Genomic DNA, 22,139 nt, shown 5'->3' with positions numbered 1-22,139 from the left:
CAGGAATGATGTCACTGTTCCAGAGAGGCAACCTTTGTCAGACTGTTACTATAAATATCTATATATAATATAACATTTGAATATGGGTGTATTTAATGGCTACGGGTATATTCAGAAAATATTTCAATATTTCCTAGGGAAACAGATGTATTTTTAACAAGTGTATAATATTGGCATTCACTGAAATTTTGAATGTATAACTTAAGGAGCATTGCTTCATATTTCAATGAAATCCCTATGTGCAATGCTTAGAAGAAAAAAAATGTGTATTTCCCAACTTGTGACTTGCATGTGCTAGGATATTGCTAATTGGAGGGCATAATTATACATCTTCTAGGTATTTGGTGAAGGTAAATTATTGCCCTAGGGGATTGCAGGCAGACCTCACTGTCTATATATTCAGAAGAAATATGTACCCTCTAATTTTTACTTCTCTTCTGTGGCATCCAATAACTCTGCTCATGGCTTCTACTTCTCTCTGATTCTTTATGAAGACTTACTTTTATCCTTTCCTTTCCCCAATGATAATATTGTTTCCTTTTGCACTTCAAGTATTTGCTAGGTTTAAAATGTGTAATAAGACACAAAGTCTGAAAAATGAAATTGAGTTGGGGGTTATGATTGTATGAGTGAGAATTATGAAAGAAATCTAGAAAGAGGTGGATAGAAGAAGCCTACTGGGGTAAAAAACATTTGCTACATCATTACTTAATCATATTTGTAATACTAATGCTTACATGCTAATTGCCTAAAAATATCATCTGACTAATGGAAGTACAGTGATTATTTTTTGCATTCATTATGCAAATCAAAAGCCCAGTCAGTCAGAAGAGAATTAATTACATAACTGAAAAGTAAGCCTACAGTTACGATTCAGTATTTATAAAGCATCTCTGCTTCCTGACTGGTGAGGTATTTCTACTGCAATGTAATTTTATGAGTGCAGGCATTAAATTTGCTAGATGTAAATTTGCATTCATATGCTTTACTGCATTCAGGTTAACTAAGAACACCATCAAATAATTCTTTTGGAAGCTTAAAGAATTTACATTCATCTGGTGGACTCAACTCTATGAAAAGGAATAGTTTAGAAGATTGGATGATACAGGACATCACGTTTATCACCTTTTTGGGAGCATTTCTGACTCAGATATTTAAAAATATCTGACTAGCAAAAGTTTGGGTACTACTTCACATCTTTTATTTTAAGCAGTGATTTAACTTGAAAATATTAATCATAAAGTGAAATGAATTTTCCATGTACGATCTATTCTCTTTGCCTTGCATTACTAGCTATTTGTGTGCAATTTGGTTTGCAAACTATACCTGCGGGGCATGTACATCTGGATCACAAGACCTTAGGAGATAGACTTACCTCTGCTGATTATATCATCATGCCTTCTGTAATTCTGAGCCTGAAAAGAGACCCTGTCCTGTTCTCACTGTATCCCAGGCTGCATCAAAAGAAGCATGACCAGCAGCTTGAGGGAGATGATTGTCCCTCTCAACTCTGCTCTTGTGAGACCCCACCTAGAGTACTGTGTTGTTGGAGTGAGTCCAGAGGAGGGCCATGAAGATGATCAGAGGGCTGGAGCACCTCTCCTATGGAGACAGGCTGAGAGAGTTGGGGTAGTTCAGCCTGGAGAAGAGAGAAGGCTCTGAGGAGACCTTATAGCACCTTCCAGTACCTGAAGGGGCTACAGGAAAGCTGGGGAGGGGGTATTTTTTACAAGGGCTTGTAGTAAGAGGACAAGGGGTAGTGGATTTAAAGTGGAAGAATAGAGATTTAGGTTAGACATTAGGAAGAAATTCTTTAGTGTGAAGGTGGTGAGACACTGGAACAGGTTGCCCAGGGAAGTTGTGGATGCCCCTTCCCTGGAATTGTTTAAGACCAGGTTGGTTGGGGGCCTGAGCAACCTGATCTAGTGGGAGATGTCCCTGCCCGTGCAGGGGGGGTTGAATCTAGATGATCTTTAAGATCCCTTCCAACCCTACCCTTTCCATGATTCTGGGATTTCTACATCTACACTGTTGGACAGGGTACCTGACAATGTCAGATTGCTTGATGAGATTGCTAAAGTGAACTTGTAATCAGTGACTCCAGCATAACACCAGAGCACAAGCTATTGTGAAAATTTCATTAATGATTTTCACAGTTATAGACACCTTGCAGGTGACCACCTGGAGCTCTCTTTTTAAGTCTGTGGTTGTGCTGTCACTAGTCTGTGATGTAACATTGAGCTGGGTGGAGCACCCCTTACATTATTGTCCACCTTTATACCTGTCTGCACATGTATCAAGGGAGCTGGGGGGAGGCATGAAACAGGAGTCACTCTTCAAAAGGATGTGCATGTGGCAAACTCTGGAGGAAGAAAGGAAAGCAGTTTCTCATAACAGTAATTCTTCCAAGAAATGCTGTACATGTGCACAGTCACTACTCATACTCTGTCCCCACTCCCTCAGTCTGTGTGTGCGGTTGTGATGCTTCAGTTGTGAGGAATCTGAAGAGAGTGTGGCACATGCAGCCACTGTACTAAGGAATCATAAGAGGAGAAGGGTATGACCTGCTTGTCAGCAAAGATCTCTTCACTTGAGTGTTTCTTTTCATTCAAAGTGAAACCTTTGAACAGCACTTACTGAAGAATTCCGGTTACTCTTATTCAACATCTTCATCAATTACCTGGATGAGGGGACAGAGTGTATCCTCAGCGAGTTTGGTGGTGATATGAAGCTGGGAGGATTGGCTGATACACTTGAAGGTTGCACAGCCAGTCAGCGAGATCTAGACAGACTGGAGAGCTGGGCAAAGAGGAACCTAATGAAGTTCAACAAGAATAAATGTAGAGTCTTACACCTGGGTAGAAAGGCTAAGAAACCTGAGGCTGTTTAGTGTTGAGAAGACTAAGAGGGAACCTTATTAATGTCTATAAATATCTGAAGGCTGGATGTCAAGAATGGGCCAGTCTCTTTTCAGTGGTGCCCTGTGAGAGGATGAGGAGAAACAGCACCAAGTCGCAACACAGGAAGTTCCACCTCAACATGAGGAAAACTTCTTTGCTGTGAGGGTGATGGAGCACTGGAACAGGCTTCCCAGAGAGGTTGTGGAGTCTCCTTCTCTGGAGAGTTTCAAGACCTGTCTGGATGCATTTCTGAGTGATCTGCCCTAGGTGTTCCTGCTGCAGCAGAAGGGTTGGACTTGATGATCTTCAGAGGTCCCTTCAACCCCTACGATTCTATGATTCTATGAAATCTTTATGCTTCTGCATATTGAAGAAAAATTTGCTTGAGGTATATAAAAGTCAAGCATGGCAGATTTCAACCTGGAAGATAATTCTATTGAAGTAAAGAGTCATAATGGAAATAGTAACCAGATTTTTACAACAGTGATGCAAAAAGTGTTATTAATTGAAAGTAAAATTTTATAATACAGATAATTGTTTTATAATATCATTAAAGTAATATGAAAAAGCCATGCTCGAAACATCTGTGATATGCCAGATTCAATCACAATCACTGGGGCCTTGGCCATTTTTAATTACTTGGAGAGTCAGCACATCATAAAATTGAGGTCATCACAGAGACCACTTTTGAATTAGCTCTGCCTACCACTCTTTATCACAAGTGTCAGTCTTGAGAGAAGCTTCTATTTTAATCATATCTCAGTTCTGATCTTTAGTCTTCGTTCCTTCAACAACTCTGCATTGAGTGACAATGGGCAAACAAAACCAACTCAATATTTAGGATGGATAGAGAACTAGTAAACAAACAACTACACTGTAATAATCTTACCTGCTATGTTTTTAGTAGGTTATAAATGTGGGGTTTTTTAATTACTTCAAAGTAGCATTAAAACTGGGCACTGTTTTATTCTCTTCTTATGAGAACATGTAAGTGCATTTTTCCTTGAACTCTGAAGATTTCTTTCCTATTGCTTACATAAAATAAGTTCTGTTAATCAAAACCTTGGGAACTGGAAACATCTGTTATCCAAATCTGGCTTTGTAATTTTGCTTGGGCACAGAGATCACCCCTAAGCTGTAAGCAGTGTTGGTGCCCACTGTGCTTATGCTGAACAATTCCCTTGAATCCAGAATCTCATAACTGAGCTTTACTGGAATAATCTCTTGCCACTCATTTGAGATTTAGAACATGAATGTGGAACACATTTGGAACACAGAATATTTCCAGAAATCAAAGTATGACAAGATTTTTTTTTAAATTTAAATTAAAGGAAAGGACAATACTAAGAACACATCAGCTGACATCTTCAAGAACAGCAAATACTCCCACCATTTAAGAATGCCACCCAAAAGGACTGGATTACCTCAGTGATCTCTCCTTTATCCTTGATCATTTTTAGCAAAAAAAAAGATAAGGTAATAAAACCCCAGCAAACTTACTGATTTAAACATCAACCACACTTCTTATACATATGGAGTAGGGTTAAAAAAAACAAAACAAAACAAACTCATCTGTATCTGTCTAACACTTTGGCTTATCCTAAATGTTCATGTGTGTGATTCAACTGATAATTCAGCACCCATTTCTGGTTACTATTCAGCTCTTAAATATTCAGACTGCATTCATACAGCAGAGTCATTTTTAAAAGAAAGAGTCCTGCAGCAATATTGTACATGCCATACAAAATTCCTGTACTGCTGTTAGCCCTCTTGTAACAACTGCTCGTGCTTCACACATTAGGACTCTCAGTGTATGTATGTATATAAATGTCAAGAACATTATTGTCCCAAGAAAAGGAGGCCACCAGAAAAAGCAGTGCCTACCACATCCTTCTGTAATTATTTCAAAGCATCTCTGCTGTTATTGAAGCATTTGGGATGTTTCAGTGCATTACAATGTGCATTTGTGTCTGTTTTTTAGAGCTCAGAGATGTTACAAATGGCCAGCAAAGCCCAGCACATTCTGAGACTTTCCAAAGTGATTTAAGACAAAATTATAGACTTTCCAAAATGACATTTTCATTAATGCGTTTAAGCAATAAGCAGAAGAGAGTCAAGACAAAAGTGAGTTTTAAAATCAAATTGCAAAAAATTGCTCCACTATTTTATAGTTTCTAAGTTGGAACATAGTGCCACTGAAGGTTTTTTTTAAAAAAGCTTCAGAATTACTAGAAAAATTAGGTGCTTTACATACTGCTGCTTCATTCCAGCCAAATATGTTTTCTTTAATGCAGTTCCTATGTATGTACACTTGCCTCTAAACAGACACCCTCATATTATGTTTCTCAGAATTCTAATGCATCCTATAAATTTTCCCATATTTCTTCTGACGTTGTCAGATATTTTCACAAGATGCTGGTGATTTACTTTTTATTATTGGCACAGTAACTTTATTTTGGAGAAGTATTAGCTTTGGCATACTTCAGTTGAAAGTACAGTCCTAATATTAAGCTGTATTTAGTGCTACTATATGTTTTCCTGTATATTTATCTGCGATTAAAATAGCCAGATGCACTTAGAAGGAACTGCAAAAAAAATTCTTATTTAATTTTACATAATTGCTATTTAATTTTGATTAACTTACTGGTTTGCATATTACATTTTATTGTGGCATAAATAATAGACTAACTTGGTGTTCATTGTAAGGCAACTGTAGATACTGATATTAGTCTTACTGAAACAAAATATAATTCCTAATGCAGGAGCAATAACCCTGGAAAAATTATTTCTTTAAACTAAGCTACAAAAATTGGGACGATATTATTTAACCATTGAACAACTAATGGACTTGACAGGGAAAAATGGATACTGTTTTTCAGTCCAAGTTTGGAGGACAGCATCATGCAGATAGGAAGCAATTACTCCAGCTTTACATGAACAAATTCAACATGTGTAATGTAAAATGGGACATGTTAGGAAGGAAAATCAATCAGCTTTTAGAAGATTCACAGAAGTTATGTCAAATCAGAATTTTGTGCCAAGGCTTGACTAAGTAACTGCTGTGTTTCCATTAATGTGCAGGAAGTGACCAGGGAAGGAGATTTAATGAGTCATTAATATTTTATATTTTTTGACATTCAGTAAGAGCTATCAGAATTTACTGTTGAATACTAATACCTCTGTGCACTTACTATATATACAGTTGTCAGAAAATTCTCTGAAACTCATCCTTCCTGCTTGCAAGATTTAATTTCAGGAGTCATTCCAAAGAAAATTATTTACAAAATAAAATAGAAATAAGGCATGTACAAAGACTGAGATCTCACTCCTGTTATTTTGTCTTTCTTTGCCTTTGCACCTGCTGGCAAACAACCAAAAGCCACAGGGCAGAACACCAAGATCCATAGCTTTGGGTAATCATATTCTTGCTACATTCTGATCCCCCTCTCCACTTGCCTGACCTCAAAGCAGCAAGCTGCTGGGAGATAAGTGAGTATGGGCATGAACTGGCAGCCAGCACTGGGAAGTGCCTGCTGCTCACTATCCACCTCTGCAGCTCCAGCTTAGTTTTCTTCAGCTCATATCAACAGGAATCTAGCTTCTTGATAAAGAGAGAATATGATTTGAAATTCCATATATTGGACCATTAATGAATGCTGAAAATATCTTTTTCCTGTGTAACTAATGCATACTCTTGGCTATGGTTTACTCTCTTATAACATCTGGCTGCATTGCCAGTGAAGTAGACTGCTTTCAGAGTAATCAAGGAACCAAAATACTCCTACTACTCCTTTTAAAGGTTAATATGCTTTCAAAGAGCAGAGCTGAAAGCAGACACCTACAGAGAACCAAGGCCAATTAAGCTCACACAACCCTAAAGGTTACTTTTTTGACTTTCACGACATTACTTCTTGACAGGTTAAAGATTTTCCTTTTGCTCCTTTTTTCTTATGTTTTTATTACTTCATTTCATGCCTTTTCTACTTTTTCTCTCCTACATGACCTCCAGTTGCTGCCTAATTGAATATACATTAATGGTCTGAAGCTGCACCAGGGAACGTTTAGACTGGATATTAGAAAGAATTTCTTTACTGAAAGAGTGGTTGGGCAGTGGAACAGGCTGTCCAGAGAGGTGGTGGAGTCACCATCCCTTGAAGTGTTTAAAAGAAATGTAGGTATAGTGCTTAGCAACATGATTTAAGCACTGAATGGGTAAATTAGGTTATGGTAGGGGGATTTAGGTTGTGGTTGGACTTGATGATCTTCAAGGTCCCTTCCAACCAGGATGATTCTCTAATTCTATGTTCCACTTTCACCTTTCCAAAGTCAAACTTGAACTCAATGGCGTGTGTTCATGGCAAGACTCCCTTCTGCATGCCAGAGATATATGAAGGTTTCTTCCTTACTTAATAATGTGAAAATTGGTTTGGTTATGTGTCAACAGCATCTGATGCTCAGTGCCCCACTTTCATAGCCTGTCCCCTGTGCAACCTCAGTGCTTTGCATGTTTGTAGACTGTAACAAAGCTTGTAGCCATCGGTCTCCTAACTTTTCTTGTTTCTCTCAAGAAAATAAAGTAGGAATGAAAAATTATGTATCTTCATAATCTCAGGAAAAGACCAGCCTAGTGTTGGAATTAGATATCGATGGGCAGAGTTGCACAGCACTCACTGTCACACGAGTGCAGACTTGCAGGATCAGATCTTCAGTGGCAAAACTGGCAACATTCTTGAACTTGCTGTAATGGACTTATTTGGTCTTGGAACAGATTTGGTAAAAGCACTTTATTTTAAAAAATCTTTTCTAACTCTGAGAAGCTTTAGAGATTGTTTACAGTGAGGTGGGTCAAACAGCTGTGTGCTCAGAACAATGGGAGGGATCCTTACCAGGTCATCAGGTTTGATTTTAGCGTCTTCATGGAAGTTCAAGGGAAAGAACAATATACAAATACACATCAGTGGACCAAATACCATTATTCCAGTTCTTCTCAATTACATTTTCTGTACCTCTTCTTTTTTCTTCAAATTCTTCAGTCTTTTCTCTAGTACTGCACTTCCCACACATGCTCCCATATCAATGCTTAGGAACAAGCATGAAGCATCATCTTCAGTCCTACAAATGGCAGAAAGAAAGGGGTGTGGGATCTTTCACTGTTTTCTGCCCTCTTATATTTCTTTGTTAAATCAAACCTTAATATAGATTTTTATTTTACTCTTTTGCTTGGATCCTTTTATTTTAATTATACTGAAGCACTACAGGAAGAAGGCTGAGCATACTAGAGAAGTGAAAATTATGGATTAGTATATTTTATGAACTCTCATAAAAATCAATACCAGGAAGCACAGTTAAAAATTTCTGATGAACGGGCATTATGAAGTAGCCAGCATTTAGGTTCTGCCTGGACCCACCTTGTGTTCTTTCAGTGCCTGAAAGGGCTTCACAAAGAAAATCCACCATACAGGTGAACACCAGACCAGTATCTTATTAATGATCTAAATAAACATAATGCTGTGAAATAATCCAATGTGAAATAAAGTAAATCAAGTCCAATATAGTTGACATTTTATTTTCTCCTGTGTACAAGGACCCTCTTTTTGATTAAAGCTGAGTCAGGGCTAAAATATACATCCATGCCTCACTTTTACTAATCCAAGAACATATTTAACTCAAAATACTTGATACACTATACACTGCTGAATTCTTTGGCATACTTTAACACTTTAGTGCTGTGTTTACATTTTATAAAATCTTTTCTATATGATAAAATTGATATATGATAAAATTTTAACAAAAAAAGCAAGAGGAGAAAAAAAAAAGATAAAAGAAAGAAAAAAAAAAGAGCAAGATAGGTGGGTAGCACCACAATTTTAGAGGCAGTGCACATCTACCTGCCCAGTCCACTTAAAATAAACATGGTCTCCTCCAAGTGGGTGCTGGGAGGAATGCATATATGTGGGGAGCTTTTATCTTAAAATCATACTGAGGAATTCTGTCATGATTGAATTCAGGAGAGATGCTGACTCATAAGATGGAAAGGACAAGAAGTGTCCAGAGGGAAGGGATAAACTATTCCCCAAACTCAGATGAGCAGAGCTGGTTCCTCTATCCTGCTCTAAGAGTCAAGCAACCCCATACTGTAGTAGGAAACTTGGACTCCAGAAGACTGTGGCACTCTTTCTGCAGTACTAAAACCAGCTTTCTAATGCACTGTGGTAATTAGATCAGCAAGATATCCTTCCTTCTCCTGCCAGAACAGGATGAAGGAAGAGATCAATATTCCTGCAGTATGCACAGGCAGTATCAGCTGCTCCTTTACCACAATGACAGCAAGACTGTCACTCCCCTCACATCCTCCCTAAACAGCCAACTGAGCAATTTTGGTGATTTGGTATTGCCATGAGTTTACAATGTGCTTATAGGAAAAGGTGAGAATCTCCAAGCCTTTAGGTTGCTGGGACGGTTTCAGATCCAGAGTCTGGATGATGTCTAGGTTCCCTCAGGAGATTTTCACACAGTCTTTCAGGAATTCTTCTGCACATGTCAGCACCAAATTTCCTTGGCCGCCCACCAAAACAGTATAGTCAACTTCTGTAACTATTTTACCAACAAGGTAGGAGACAGGGCTAAAAATTCTCTCTTCCTTGTAATTGGTTGTTTAGTTGCACTGGACTGCTGGAGGACCAATATCCTGAAGATGACAGGGCTATGAAATACTAACAAGGAACCTTTACACCCCCCACCCATCCCTGCAGCCACTGTGCAGTTTCCCTGCACTTTGCCAACGAATCTCCAGGTGGCTGCAGGGATCAAGGTGAAAGAGGAGAAAACGAAAAACTACTCTGCAGATGGGCCTAGATATGGTTTCCATGGCTTCATGTTCCATGGATATGTCTACATGAGTGTTTTCATTAAAATTCAGAAGGGGCTTTTGAGGGAAATGTCCAACTGCTTGAGCTCCCCATATCTTGGTTCTCATTGTGGAACTGTTTGGGGTACATGAATTTAGATTAAATTAACCCAAAAGCTGTGCTCTCCTGGAAAACATCCAATGAGCTCCAACCTTTCTGGGCTCCCAGTCTTTGGGGTCAACAGCTAGTCCAGATCCTCAGAACACATGTAATGGAGGTGCCAGGTCCCTGGCATAAAATGTTGTGCCATTCCAGTCAATTCCTCTTGCATCACACCACTTGCTAATAGACCCCTGGCAGCTATCACAGTACCAAGCTACTCATAAGTACAGAATCCATCTTCCCCAATGCTGTGACAGATGCCTTATTTAATGCAGCACATCACATAGATTCATTCCTCTAAATGATAAAGATCCTCACTCCATTCTGTTAAATGTAATTTATATGCCTGTAATTAAATAAACAAATAAATAAATAAAGATGAAGTGACCCGTAACCATGCATTCCCTCATCATTCTACTGCCTAAATTCAAACAAAAACTATGAAATTACTAAAAATTCTAAGACAATCAACTTCTGTCCTCTGAGTCTCCAAGCACCCTCCAGCATTTGCATAAACTAAATTCTTGTTTTGCCAAGACTTTTAAGGAGTGCACATGAACATTTTGCTCAGCCCAGCCTACACTCTCCCGCCATTTTTTGCCTAGGGAAGGTCTTGAAACTTTCTCATCAGCCATTACCTGCACAGAGTCATGTGTTTTGTTCCTGACTGACCCAGATCTTTCACAGTGCTGAGCACCTTCCTCCCATCCTGTATTTTAAGTAGACCCACTGGTCACTGATAAAAAAAACAACAACAAAAACAACAACAACAACTACTACAATTTATTTATAAACATCTTCTTTAATCACCACCAGTGCTCTATTCATATCTTTCTGAGACACCCTGAGTTCATAGAAGTCTCTCCATCAGTCAGCTCTTCTGCTAGGGCAGTTACATGGTCTCCAGACCCTTAAGCATACCAAACAAGTCCAAACCTGCCCACCAGCAAAAAACTGGACACATGCCTCTGGGCCAGAACTGAGGAATTTTAGGTGAATCTAAGGTCATTGTTGAAAGGGAGGAGAAAGTTACGTATCTTTAGGACCAAGTGGGATTTGAGAAGGGACATTCAAAGTCAACATTCAATTCAGTCATGTCATTTCTACACTAGGGAGTTTGCTTGCCTTTTAGCATATCTGGATTTGGGGCACAAAACCTTTGAATGCTCTATGAAGAAACACATAATTAGTGTTACAGAATGTTGCCTTTTCTAAAACCTCACACGTAATAGTTCCAGAAGGCTTTAAAATCACTGCTTAAGCTTCACAGCAGTTTCCATTTTCAATGACTGACTTAATTAGGTAAATCCACCCTTAGTTAATCTAGAAATATGACCTGTATAAACAACGGAAGTTTAGAATTGTGATTAATATAGCAAATGTAATTCTGCCACGTAATTTAAATTTTATTAAAGTAATAAAATAAATCTGCAAATGCTTCCAAAGTATGTAGGCTTCTTGCCAGCATTAATTTTGGTAGAAAGTAAGAAATGCTCTACAGTGCTTTTCAAACTCCAGGTCTGATACACTTTTCAAAAAATGTGTCCCAGTCTGCCTCCTTGTAATAGTCAATAGAGCTCAAACATAAAAACTTATGCTTATGCGTAGATTTTATAGTTGAAATATTATTTTTTTTAATAAAATAAAAAAACATTCAGTGTTTAAGCTTCTTGCTAAAACAAGCAAGAATAAGAATCTCAAGCAAAAAGTCATAGAAAAGTTGTTAAGTTAAAAACACTGCTTAATAGAGATGACTAATACTATCTTAGACATCTGATACAGAACAGACTTACACTCTTGCCCTTGTACCCAGCATGATCATGCCAGAAGTTTGTGGCATCTAGGAGTCATAGGATAAGGCATCAAACTGTTTTACGCATATGGTCCTAATATGGAACCATGATGCAGTTATCCATTGTGAGGGATTTAAGTTACCAATCTGGAGTTTAAACTAATTGAAGGTGACTAACCCAGGAGATGCTGGGGAGAGGCAGATCATAGAAACATGAAGTCATAGAATGGTTTGGGTTGGAAGGGACTTTTGAAGATCAAAGAAGATATCATCTTCTGTTACCTCTGGCAAGCAGTGATAAGCCAATATCGCCTGAGTCATTTTCAGATTTGGGGATAAAAAATGAAGTTACAGTGACTGTGCTTAGCTGTGCTCAGATATCATGAGTTTAGGTTTTAAGATACCAGCTGTATTTAGCTTCTCTAGAACTCTAAGATACAACTGATGTTTCTCACCAGCACAAACTGACTTCTTTTAAAATTCTAGTTTTAACAAAGGAAGTGCAAAAAAAAAAAAAAAGGAAGAACTGAAGCAGTCTGAGTAAATTAAACCCACCAGACAGCTACATCAGAACTGCATGTGATACCATTTCATTCCTTTAGCATGTGATTGGCAGTCAGCATCTAGACTCACTCCATGACATAAACCTACTGAAGAACCTGCTGGGACACGGGCCCTGTGCACCCCGACCGGCTGCTGGGCACGAGCAGAGCCAGCACAGCATCTGCTGGGAGTGACTGTGCAAAGGTACACACCACTCACTCACTCACTCACTCCCTGCCCTTCCAGAAGACACAGTGGGTGAGCACACGCAGGCCTGGGAACGGGACCACATGTCTGAGTTCTGCTCTGGGAATGTACAGAATAGAGAAGTTAATATGGATGTAAAGTAAACTGAGACCACTGGTTGATTCATCTTCTCTAGCCTTAATATTCACATATTTAATGTTGGCTGATTGATGGTGTAAAATTCAGGCTGGTGTCATCAGGAAGGGTGAGCCAATATTCAGGAATAAAACCCAGTAGGTATCAGCTATGATCCTGCAGTGTTCCCAGTGTCTCAAGATGAAGCAGTAATAGCCAAAAGAAGCAATATAATCACTAGCTTGTTGCCTAGCTTGGGCTCTTTCCTTCTTACAATTTTTAATTAGTACTGACTGTGCCGCTTATTGTGGAAATGTTACCAAAATTCTGGAGAAACAAAGCCTTATCTCTTGGGAAAATAAAAATCATTAAGCCTGCACAGCTGACTCGATTAGGTGATTATTCAGCTAACACAGAACCTTCCTGCCATCTTGTGGCACTGTAGAGTTTGCAGCTTTCTGTTATTTTGCATAACTTTTATTTCAAACAAAGTTACTGATTTTTGCATTTCAGATGCCATCTAGTTAAACAACACACATGCACACTGAGTGAAACGTTGGTCTGACTGGTGGCAGTGTAAAAACTCTTGTTTAAAAGCTTCCAGACTGCACTAACTGTATTGATTTCAATATCTTCTAATGTCAAAATTGAAAAAAAAAAAAAATCAAACTAAAGAATGAAAAAAATGGGTTTCAGTTTTAAAAAAGAAATTACCATTATACTGAAATAATTTGAAGTTCTCTCTGAAATAACACCTGGTGTTTGTATTAATTCATCTGTAATTTTCATTTGGGATACTTTGGTGGTTTTAATTAGCTACCTACTTTCTTAAATCTGCCTGAACAAAAAAAGAAGCTGCATCTTTTATATGACTTCAGGCAAAATCCTTCAAGTACTTGTTTGAAGTTTACTTATTTTTCAAAAATAAAGGAAGATAAGAGAATGTGCTACTGTCAGATTTTCTTCTGCTTTCAGGCTGGAATCACCAACTCGATCTTTGAGTATGGATGCACCACGAGGAATTAATATCAAAGCTCAAGCTGGGAATATTGAAGCTCTTTCACAGATGGATATCAAACTACACAGCAGTGATGGTGTGGTGAGTACAAGCCCTTGTGTTTCCATAACTATGGTTGATCTTGCTGATTATATCTAATTTAATTCCTCAGATTTTAGGAGACAGGATATAAAAATTCATTGTGCCAATAATAAAACTTTATTTATGGGTCAGATTAAATACTACCAATTGACCCTATCTTGTATTAGCTTAGAGAAACGCTTTGTAGTAAAACTCTGATAGCGCTCAGCTCCCCACTAGCACAGTGATCCCTGGGCACCACAGCAGGGTCCTTGGCCCAGAGGAAGACTCAGCCACCAAGTTGCTAAATCAAGGAGTGAAGCTCTGGAGACATCATTAGGAGTTGCCCCATCAGCAACAGCACACAATACACAGCAGCCTCTTTATCCCCTCTGCAAGGCTGTACAGTGGCAGTTCTTCCACAGAGCAACTCCAGACCAACGCATACGTCCATCCTTAGCCAGCTGGCATGGCTGCAAGCCTTCAGCAGGGACACCTGGACCAGGTTGTTCAAAGCTCCCTCCAGCATGCTCGTGAACACTTCCGAGGGTGGGGCTTTCACAAATTCCCTGGGCAACCTGTTCCAGTGTCTCACCACCCTCACAGTGAAGAATTTCCTCCTAATATCTAACCTAAAATCTTCTCCCTCTTCAAGTATAAGGCATTACCCCTTGTTCTGTCACTTTGTGCCCTTGTAAAAAGTCCCTCCCCAGCTTTCTTGTATGGCCCCTTCAGATACTGGAATGATCTCCCTCAACCTGCTGGACTCACTTCTTTGTATGCAGCCCTGGATGTAATTGGCTTTCTGGGCTGCTAGTGCACATAGTGCCAGCTCATACTCCAGCAGTATCCCCAAGTCCTTCTCTGCAAAGCTGCTGTCTCTCATCATCCAGCCTTTATCCAAGTTTGAGACTGCCCCAACCCAGGTGCAGGTCCTTGGATCTGGCTGTGTTGATCTTCATGTGGTCTCTGCTGAGGAAGAGGATGGGTTTATCTCCTGTGTTCCAGCGTTTGCCAAGAGCTTAGGCCTCAGAGCAGCTTCGTTTGTTTCAAGTCTGAGTAGAAAGCTGTTCTTAACCACTGCCTAGACAAAGTCAAGTCATTTTATGGCTATTGCATTTTTATCTGTAACAAGCCCATTTGTCCTGCATTCTCTCATGCAGCTTTTGCTCGATGCTGAAACTGTGCGACTGCCCAAACTGCCTGAGGGCACGAGGGGTGGAGCTGGTATTTCTCAGGGGCTTTACGAAATCTGCGTGTGTCCAGATGGAAAGCTCTACTTGTCAGTAGCCGGCGTGGGCTCCACTTGCCAAGAATACAGCCGTGTCTGCCAGTGAGGCCCCAGAGGAGGCTGCACAGCCCCCTGCCAACCTCAGCTTTATTTCCTTGCTAAGGAGCGGTACCGAAAGCAGAATTTTCAGAATTTTAAAAGCAAAGTACTTCAGCTTAGGAAGCAAATCTGTATCTACAATTTTGGACTACAGGGTGAAAGGGGAAGAAGAGCACAAATGACATTTCAACTTCAGAAGAATGACTTGAATTAAATTATATATTCAGTTTGCAACACACTCAAAACAGCCTTACAGAGAGCATAAAAAAATTAAAAGGAATATGTTTCCTTGCTGAACTATTACTCAGTCAGATGATTATGTCATTGTTAATATTTTTTAGTTCCTTGGTTTTTTTCCTCTCACTACATGTAAACACTGCATTAGTGGGTGAAATTAAATTGAGATAACTACTTGAACAAGGCAAAGACAAAGCATTATTTGAGATATTCAGAAAGTGCCACCAAATGGTCTATGCAATTTTGTTCTTGCAATAACACAACATACAAAAAAATACAATATTTGTATAAGTTCTATGTAAAAGGTATTAATTTGCTAATAGCTTTCTATTTTAATTTGGCAACATAATATGCTAATTTGCTTGTTAAAGAGATTCCTATAAAAAAAAAAAATACAAAAAGCTCCAGGAGTCTTTCACACCTCCCTGTGTCTCAATTCTGTTCACTATACAACAGAGAAATATATTAGTATATTTTGTAATACCTATAGTTTGTTGTACTGCCTGTACCATTGTACTCATTTAAACCCTTTTATATTTTAGGACATGAGAATTCAACAAAGCAATTTGCTCTGCCAGCTGGACTAGTAAAATGAAAAAAATCCTTAATGTGGCTCCAGATTGTCTGACATGAGGAACTATTTGGGCAGTGGGAAAAAAAACCAACTCTTTTGCATCCCACAAGATTCCATTAAGAGGACTATTTCATTTCCATCTGCAGCTGTTGACTGATATTTCTGATCCTGTCAGAGTGTGACTCCATCACAAATGGAGAGAGTAAAACTACTCTTTATTTTTTACATTAGGACACAAAGTAAATGCTCACCAGAGTTGACAAACCGTTTATTGACCTTGTAGGGCCCATTCCCCTGTACAGTGGCTGCACTGAAAACAAATAAATTGTTTGCATACCTCTGGGTAGCAAGATTTGTATTTAATAGCCTGTTGTTTAAACCTCATGGGTTTTTAACTCCTTTAATGCTGCTTTGTATATACCTAATTATATTATTAGCCAGGTAGGACCTGCTATCACATAGTGCCTTGGTGTCTATTTACAGAAAGATTATAACCCGTTATCATTATTAAACCACAGAATGTCCATCCTTTGGAGAAAATAATTATCATCCTTGAAGTAGGAAAATCTAAACAAAAGAGTAACTTAAGAATATGCCTTTTTTAAAAATTGCTGCTTCACCTCTGGGAGGCAGGTGAAGAAACCCCCCACATAGTTACAATCCCTGATTCCCACAAAAGACTGAAAAAGTTCACCACTGTTATTGTGGTAAAGCCCTGGGTAGTCCCTGCCTTAAGGGCTGCCTTTGTAATTTATCCAAGGGTCTAATGTACAATACTGAAATTTCCCTTCATTAGCAGGGTGGAGCCCTCAGCAGTTAATGCAAACTAGAAGAGCTTCATTAGAAAAAGCAGAGGTGCTTAAGCTGAGCTTCAGGCAAAGGACAAAGGCGAATCGAGGTCACCTGTGGTATTTGGAGAGTTCTCCGATTGCTAATGTATTGCCTAAGAGAGTAGCAGGAAGCCACAATATGTATCTATTGTACAACTGTATCTCTCAGCTATCTCCCTCTCTATAACTAAGCCCTCAGCTGAGGCAGGCTTTAACAGAAACCTGCCTTCAGGATTCCTTTAGAGCCAGTTTAGGTGTTTCCAGCTCCTTTGAAAACCAAATTATGAGCAGACTTAGCTTATTCATTGGACAGAAAGTATGAGTATTAAAATAAAGAACAGCAAAGTCCATTACATGTGTCAGGTATCTAAAAACTGCTGCTACAAGCAACCTGGAGGGCTGTAATGTCTACAGACATTTATAGATGTAGTGCAACAGCAAAACTGGGAGTTCAAGTCCTTAGAGAATTCAGCAACCATCTAGTTTCAAAGGCATTTGAATTGTCATCATACCTACGTTTCTGACATCAAGGAACACATCCCCACTTCCATGTGGGAACATACTACTCATTCCCCTAATCTAATCCCTAAACTTTAGACAGATGCTGAAATAAGCACATTAGTCACAACCTGCCAATTCTGATGGCAACAGAAACATGGCATTTTAAGTTGTGTATTTTAATTTTTTGTTATGGAGGCACATTTCCAAATGTGATTTGCTCGTTAGTACAGAGCAAGGGATTTAATCCAGGCTTTCAATCTCTCATAAAAGTAACCTAATCCCTAAACTACAGGGCACTTGGAAGCCACTTCTGCACCAGCTTCTTGTAGCTGTTTTAGTTAATGTTTTTAAAAAGCTGTGGTCTCCAACTAGCAAAATCAGTGCAGTTCCCCGGCCAGTAATACTGCTAAGTATTATGGCACCTCAGTTAGACATTGCAATAACTGCTGCCTTTCTTGAAGAGATAAACCTTTTGGACTTGCCTCAGTTCACAGGTGGATTTAGTTTAGAAAACTAAACAGATCTGCTGGATCCCCAAATCTGCCATCATCCAAATTACCAATTTGTCTCTCTTCTCTCTGTTTCTCATTGTTTAAATTGTTTAAATGTTGTTTGTCTTTGCAATATGCTACAAAATTGACACTGAAAACAGAGTTGCATTATGTTGCAATTGTGAAGGTTTTTTAAAGCGTGGATATCATCTGCTTGCCACTGAAGAACATTTTTTGGATTTTTTTCTTTTTAGTTGAAGTCAGTGAAGAAACAAATTTTATGTTCAAATTACCATAGTGGAGTCAGATGATGCTATAATCTGAATTGTTAACCTCAATATAGTTCATGCATCACTGAATTATCATTTCTGGTATCTCCATGTGGATTTCTTTCCATCTCTAATACTTCAAATTAATTGTCTCTACTTGACTCAAACTTAGTAAATAGTTACAGATTAACAGAAAATTACAGCACAGGAAGCTGAGAGTAGATACTTCTCCAGTTTATTTTTAAAAATGTTATCCAAATGGGGAAAAGAAAAACCCACTACCCAGCATAGTGAACTATATTGTTTGCTTTTTTTTTCTCTCTCTCTCTCAAGAGTTATTTAAGCAGTTCTTGTAACTGGTTGGGATTGCCACACAGCATAAAAGTAAAAATATCAAAATGGTAGTAAAACGTTATTGGTGATTGCCCAAACACAACCCTCTTTGTTTCCATTTCACAGTCCTTTAGTACTGACATTTGTCTCTCTTGATAAAGCTTTATGCAAAAGGGAATGGCAAGAATTGTCTGAAAACTGAATTCTTGAATAAACTTTCTACATTTTTTTAAGTCTGCTTCTCCTTTTGTGTTCAAATGAAACAGCTTAAATGAATGTTTAATTTTTAAAACAAAATTATTTTCTCAAGATTCTAAGAATGTGAAATGTACGTTATGCAGAAATATGAACAAAAATCTTAGGCCCAGCTAAAAATTTACTTTTCAGAATTTAGAAAATGCTTTACAAATAAGTTTTCTTGGACATCTAGAATTCCTGTTTTCATCTTAGTAAATGAAAGTAAGCAAATAATCATGCCAGTGCTACTGAATTAATTATCCAGAAAGCAAACCAAAGACAAAGTTTTGATTAAAAACTCATTCACAAACATCTCCATGTGATAAAAAAGTGTGTCTTCTACAAACATCTACTTTGGCTGTCAAGTTTAATTATTCTGGAACTATTATCTCTGCCTGTGTTCCACAAGTCAAATCCATTCTTAAGGTGTTCAGATCCAGCAATAGGGAATCTCAGAGTTGGTACTACTCTCCTTTGCTTTAATTTGAGTAATGACAATAGATATTACTAAAGCCTCATTTAAAGGAACCCAAGTACCAAGTTAATACAATCCTTGTTCTGGTAGTTCTTGAATCCTAGTTTTCAAAACACCTTTGTAACTTTATTTTTATTTGAGTACAAAACTACAATTATTTATACAACAAATTATATATTTTTCTTTTTGTAGTTAGCTGCACAAAAATCTATTTCTAAAAAAAAAAAAAAAAAAGAAAAAAAAAGTCTTTTTCTTATCACTAATTGCTGAGGCAAGTGACCAGTGCTTTTTAGAATAGGTGTCAATACCATGGCTTGGGAGGATAGCTTTTACAGTTTCCACAAGATAATATTAACAAACCTACCAAGAAGGCTTGTTACAATCACAGTTCCTTAGCTTTAGGCTAGTTAATGTACAGTTAAACCAGTTTCTTGTACCACTGATCTGTGCTTAACCTCACAATTATAATCCTGGGAGATGAGACTCTGAAGATATTGTCTGGATATACACAAGACCAGCCTGGATGCAGTCCTGAGTAATGTGCTCTAGGGGATTCTGCTTTAGCAGAGGGGTTGGACTAGATGATCTCTAGAGGTCCCTTCCAACTCTGACAATTCCATGATACCGTGACTACTGAAGCTGCTTTTCTAGACACCTTGCTTGTACCTGTGGAGATAACTAAGAAATGTATCTGGCTGAAAAGACATTTTCTCTCATGTGATCCTGTGTATCGTGCAGAATTACTCGTAAATTATGTTTTTGTGGAATACGACATGCCAACATTTACTTCTACCAACCCTTACTAAGGAATCATCACATACTAACTGTTCTGAGCTTCCCTGCATAATCTAGGAATATGTTACTCTGCATTTCCCAAGGCTTCAAGCTGAAGCCAAAGGCAGCAACAATTAATATGTTGGTTTTTGTTGTTGTTTTTTTTGCCTGAAAGCAGGGATTAAATGGCAATTGTGATAGCTTCTATCACAGTATGGCCTCCTAGTGTCATAAGACCTCTTTCTTTAAACTGTTACAGTGAGTTATGTAACTTCCACCAATAAAAGACACCACTCTTGTCTGTCTCTCTGTATCCATACGCAGAGCCTACTGCAACTGATAATGGTATCAACCAGAATAATAGAATATATAATCAATTCCTCAGTGTGATACAGATTTTCTTGCTCACATCGGTTCAATATTTAAATTAACTTCAGACCATTAGATTTCTAAGAATCTGGACCATTTTCTCTCTCACAGTGTCAGCACTCAACACTATTCACAAAATAAAATAAAACCATAACAAAACAGTTCAGTAGTTCTGCACAGACATTTAATGATCCATAATAATACTGGGAGGGCAACATAGGTTGCTAACAAAATACAGCTATGTGCTCAAAAGATTTTCTTCCTCAAGATCTCACTTTAAAATAGGAAATGAATTATATTGCTTCTCTACTTGCTTTCACACTGTCGTGCTACCTTTACATTTTAGATTCATTTACACTGAAAAACACAGTGAGAACTGTTTCCTTTTGTTAGTAAGAGCCACAAAGGAATCTGTTTAAAAAACCTTGGGAATTAACTAAACTGATTAATTTCACGGCTCACCAGGACTTGTGTGTTTTCCTTATATGCTATTTATTGAAAAAAAAAAAAAAAAAAAAATCAGCAACAGGTACTATTTATTTGAGAAAACTGCAAACATATGTCATTGCAAGTTAAAAGGATTTTTCCTTTTTAATATTTGGGCAATTATTTAGAATTAATTGAAAAGAGAGCATGTATTCACCTATATAAAAGAAAGCTTGAAACAATAGATAAATTTAGTGTAGAAAACCAAAACACATCAAACTGAAAATTATGTTTGCATTTTTCTTTATTAAAATTATGGCACTTAATATTTAATAGCAGAAATAATAATAGGGCTTCACAATCAGAAGCAGTATCATTTTCAAACATCAGATTTCTTCCCACAACAATTTGCAAGATTTTTCAACAGAGAACAAGCCCTTTACAATTTGCACAAAACTGAAGAAGCTTTCATCATTTATTTTTTTTTATTGCAACACTATTGCAGCTGTATCAGCCCTGCAAGCTCACAGCTGTTTATTTTCCTTTGTATTCTGCAAGTGAAGTTACAGTTTCACTGTGCTGTCAAGTAAACAATTGTAATAGCATGTCACAGGAAAATGTTTTAACATTTATGTTAAATGTGTCTGATCCAGCAAAGAAAAACCCTTCCATTTAGCATTATCTTTGCAATTTTTTTTTTGTTTTTTTTTTTTTTCTACAAATACCTAACATTGAACATATTGCATGACATTACCAAAAGTATTACAAACTTTTTAGAGTGGGAACTAAAAATCAGACTTCTCTAGGGTTGTAGTGAACAACAAAATAAAAAGAGCATTACATTGCAGCACCTTTAAACATGTAACCAAAAACAGTGCTCAGTGTACACCAAAAATGGGTTACTGAATTTTCCTATTATCAATGTTTGTTTGTGGAAATATATATATATGTACACACACAAAGGCACACACTCAGGAAAAACAGAAAAAAGAAACTCAATGTTTAGACATCTGAAAACTCAGGTTTGGTGTTCAAAAAAATCATAAACCATCATATAATGAGGTTTACCAATTTTATATCATTCACATGCATTTTTCATTAAACAAAAGCTGACAGCTCTAGGAAAAAAAAGTAAGTTAAATACATTATTATTTCATAATAAAGTAAATGCAATCAATGCATGACATGAAATTACATGTTAAGTCAAGTATCATTATTCAGCATTAAAATAACTGTACCAGTTCACAGGTACTAAACTGTCCTTTAAAGGTTCACAACGTGATGTGGCAGCAAATTTATAATCAGATCCAGCTGATAAAAATAATACTACAAGTGACACAAATGTCCACAGAACACAAAAGAATACAGAAATGCTTTGGAGGAATGCATCCAAAGTTACTTTAATTTCCATCCCACTTCCCATTTCATAATATGTGTCCAGTCTTAATATTAGAAGATTGAAAACTGACAACACAATTTTGAAACGTTATATTGAATGAAATAAAATCTAATAAGGACTTATAGTTACAGCCTTCATCTAACAGAAAACTAAGCTTTGGTTATATAAAGTGCAGTTCAATAATATGCCAATTAATCACAATATTGTACATACAGCTAATTTTTGCAGCTCAGATTCCCTGCATATTTTT

The 22,139-nt window shown here is 37.7% G+C and overlaps 1 protein-coding gene across 1 annotated transcript in view; it reads left to right on the top strand.

The window, feature by feature from the left end:
- SGCG (sarcoglycan, gamma (35kDa dystrophin-associated glycoprotein)) overlaps positions 1-14,981 on the top strand; it is a 51,217-nt gene extending 36,236 nt beyond the window's left edge. Inside the window, exons 6-7 of the mRNA XM_010001899.1 lie at positions 13,542-13,665; positions 14,808-14,981. Coding sequence (XP_010000201.1) covers positions 13,542-13,665; positions 14,808-14,981 — 298 coding nt within the window. The remainder of the gene's footprint in view (positions 1-13,541; positions 13,666-14,807) is intronic.
- Positions 14,982-22,139: the final 7,158 nt, after the last annotated feature.

The sequence above is a fragment of the Chaetura pelagica genome, unplaced genomic scaffold, assembly GCF_000747805.2.
Source record: "Chaetura pelagica isolate M959 unplaced genomic scaffold, ChaPel_1.0 scaffold247, whole genome shotgun sequence".
NCBI classification, from domain to species: domain Eukaryota; kingdom Metazoa; phylum Chordata; class Aves; order Apodiformes; family Apodidae; genus Chaetura; species Chaetura pelagica.
The sequence above is the reverse complement of the archived record's forward strand: the minus strand, read 5'-3'. Positions and strand labels throughout refer to the sequence as shown.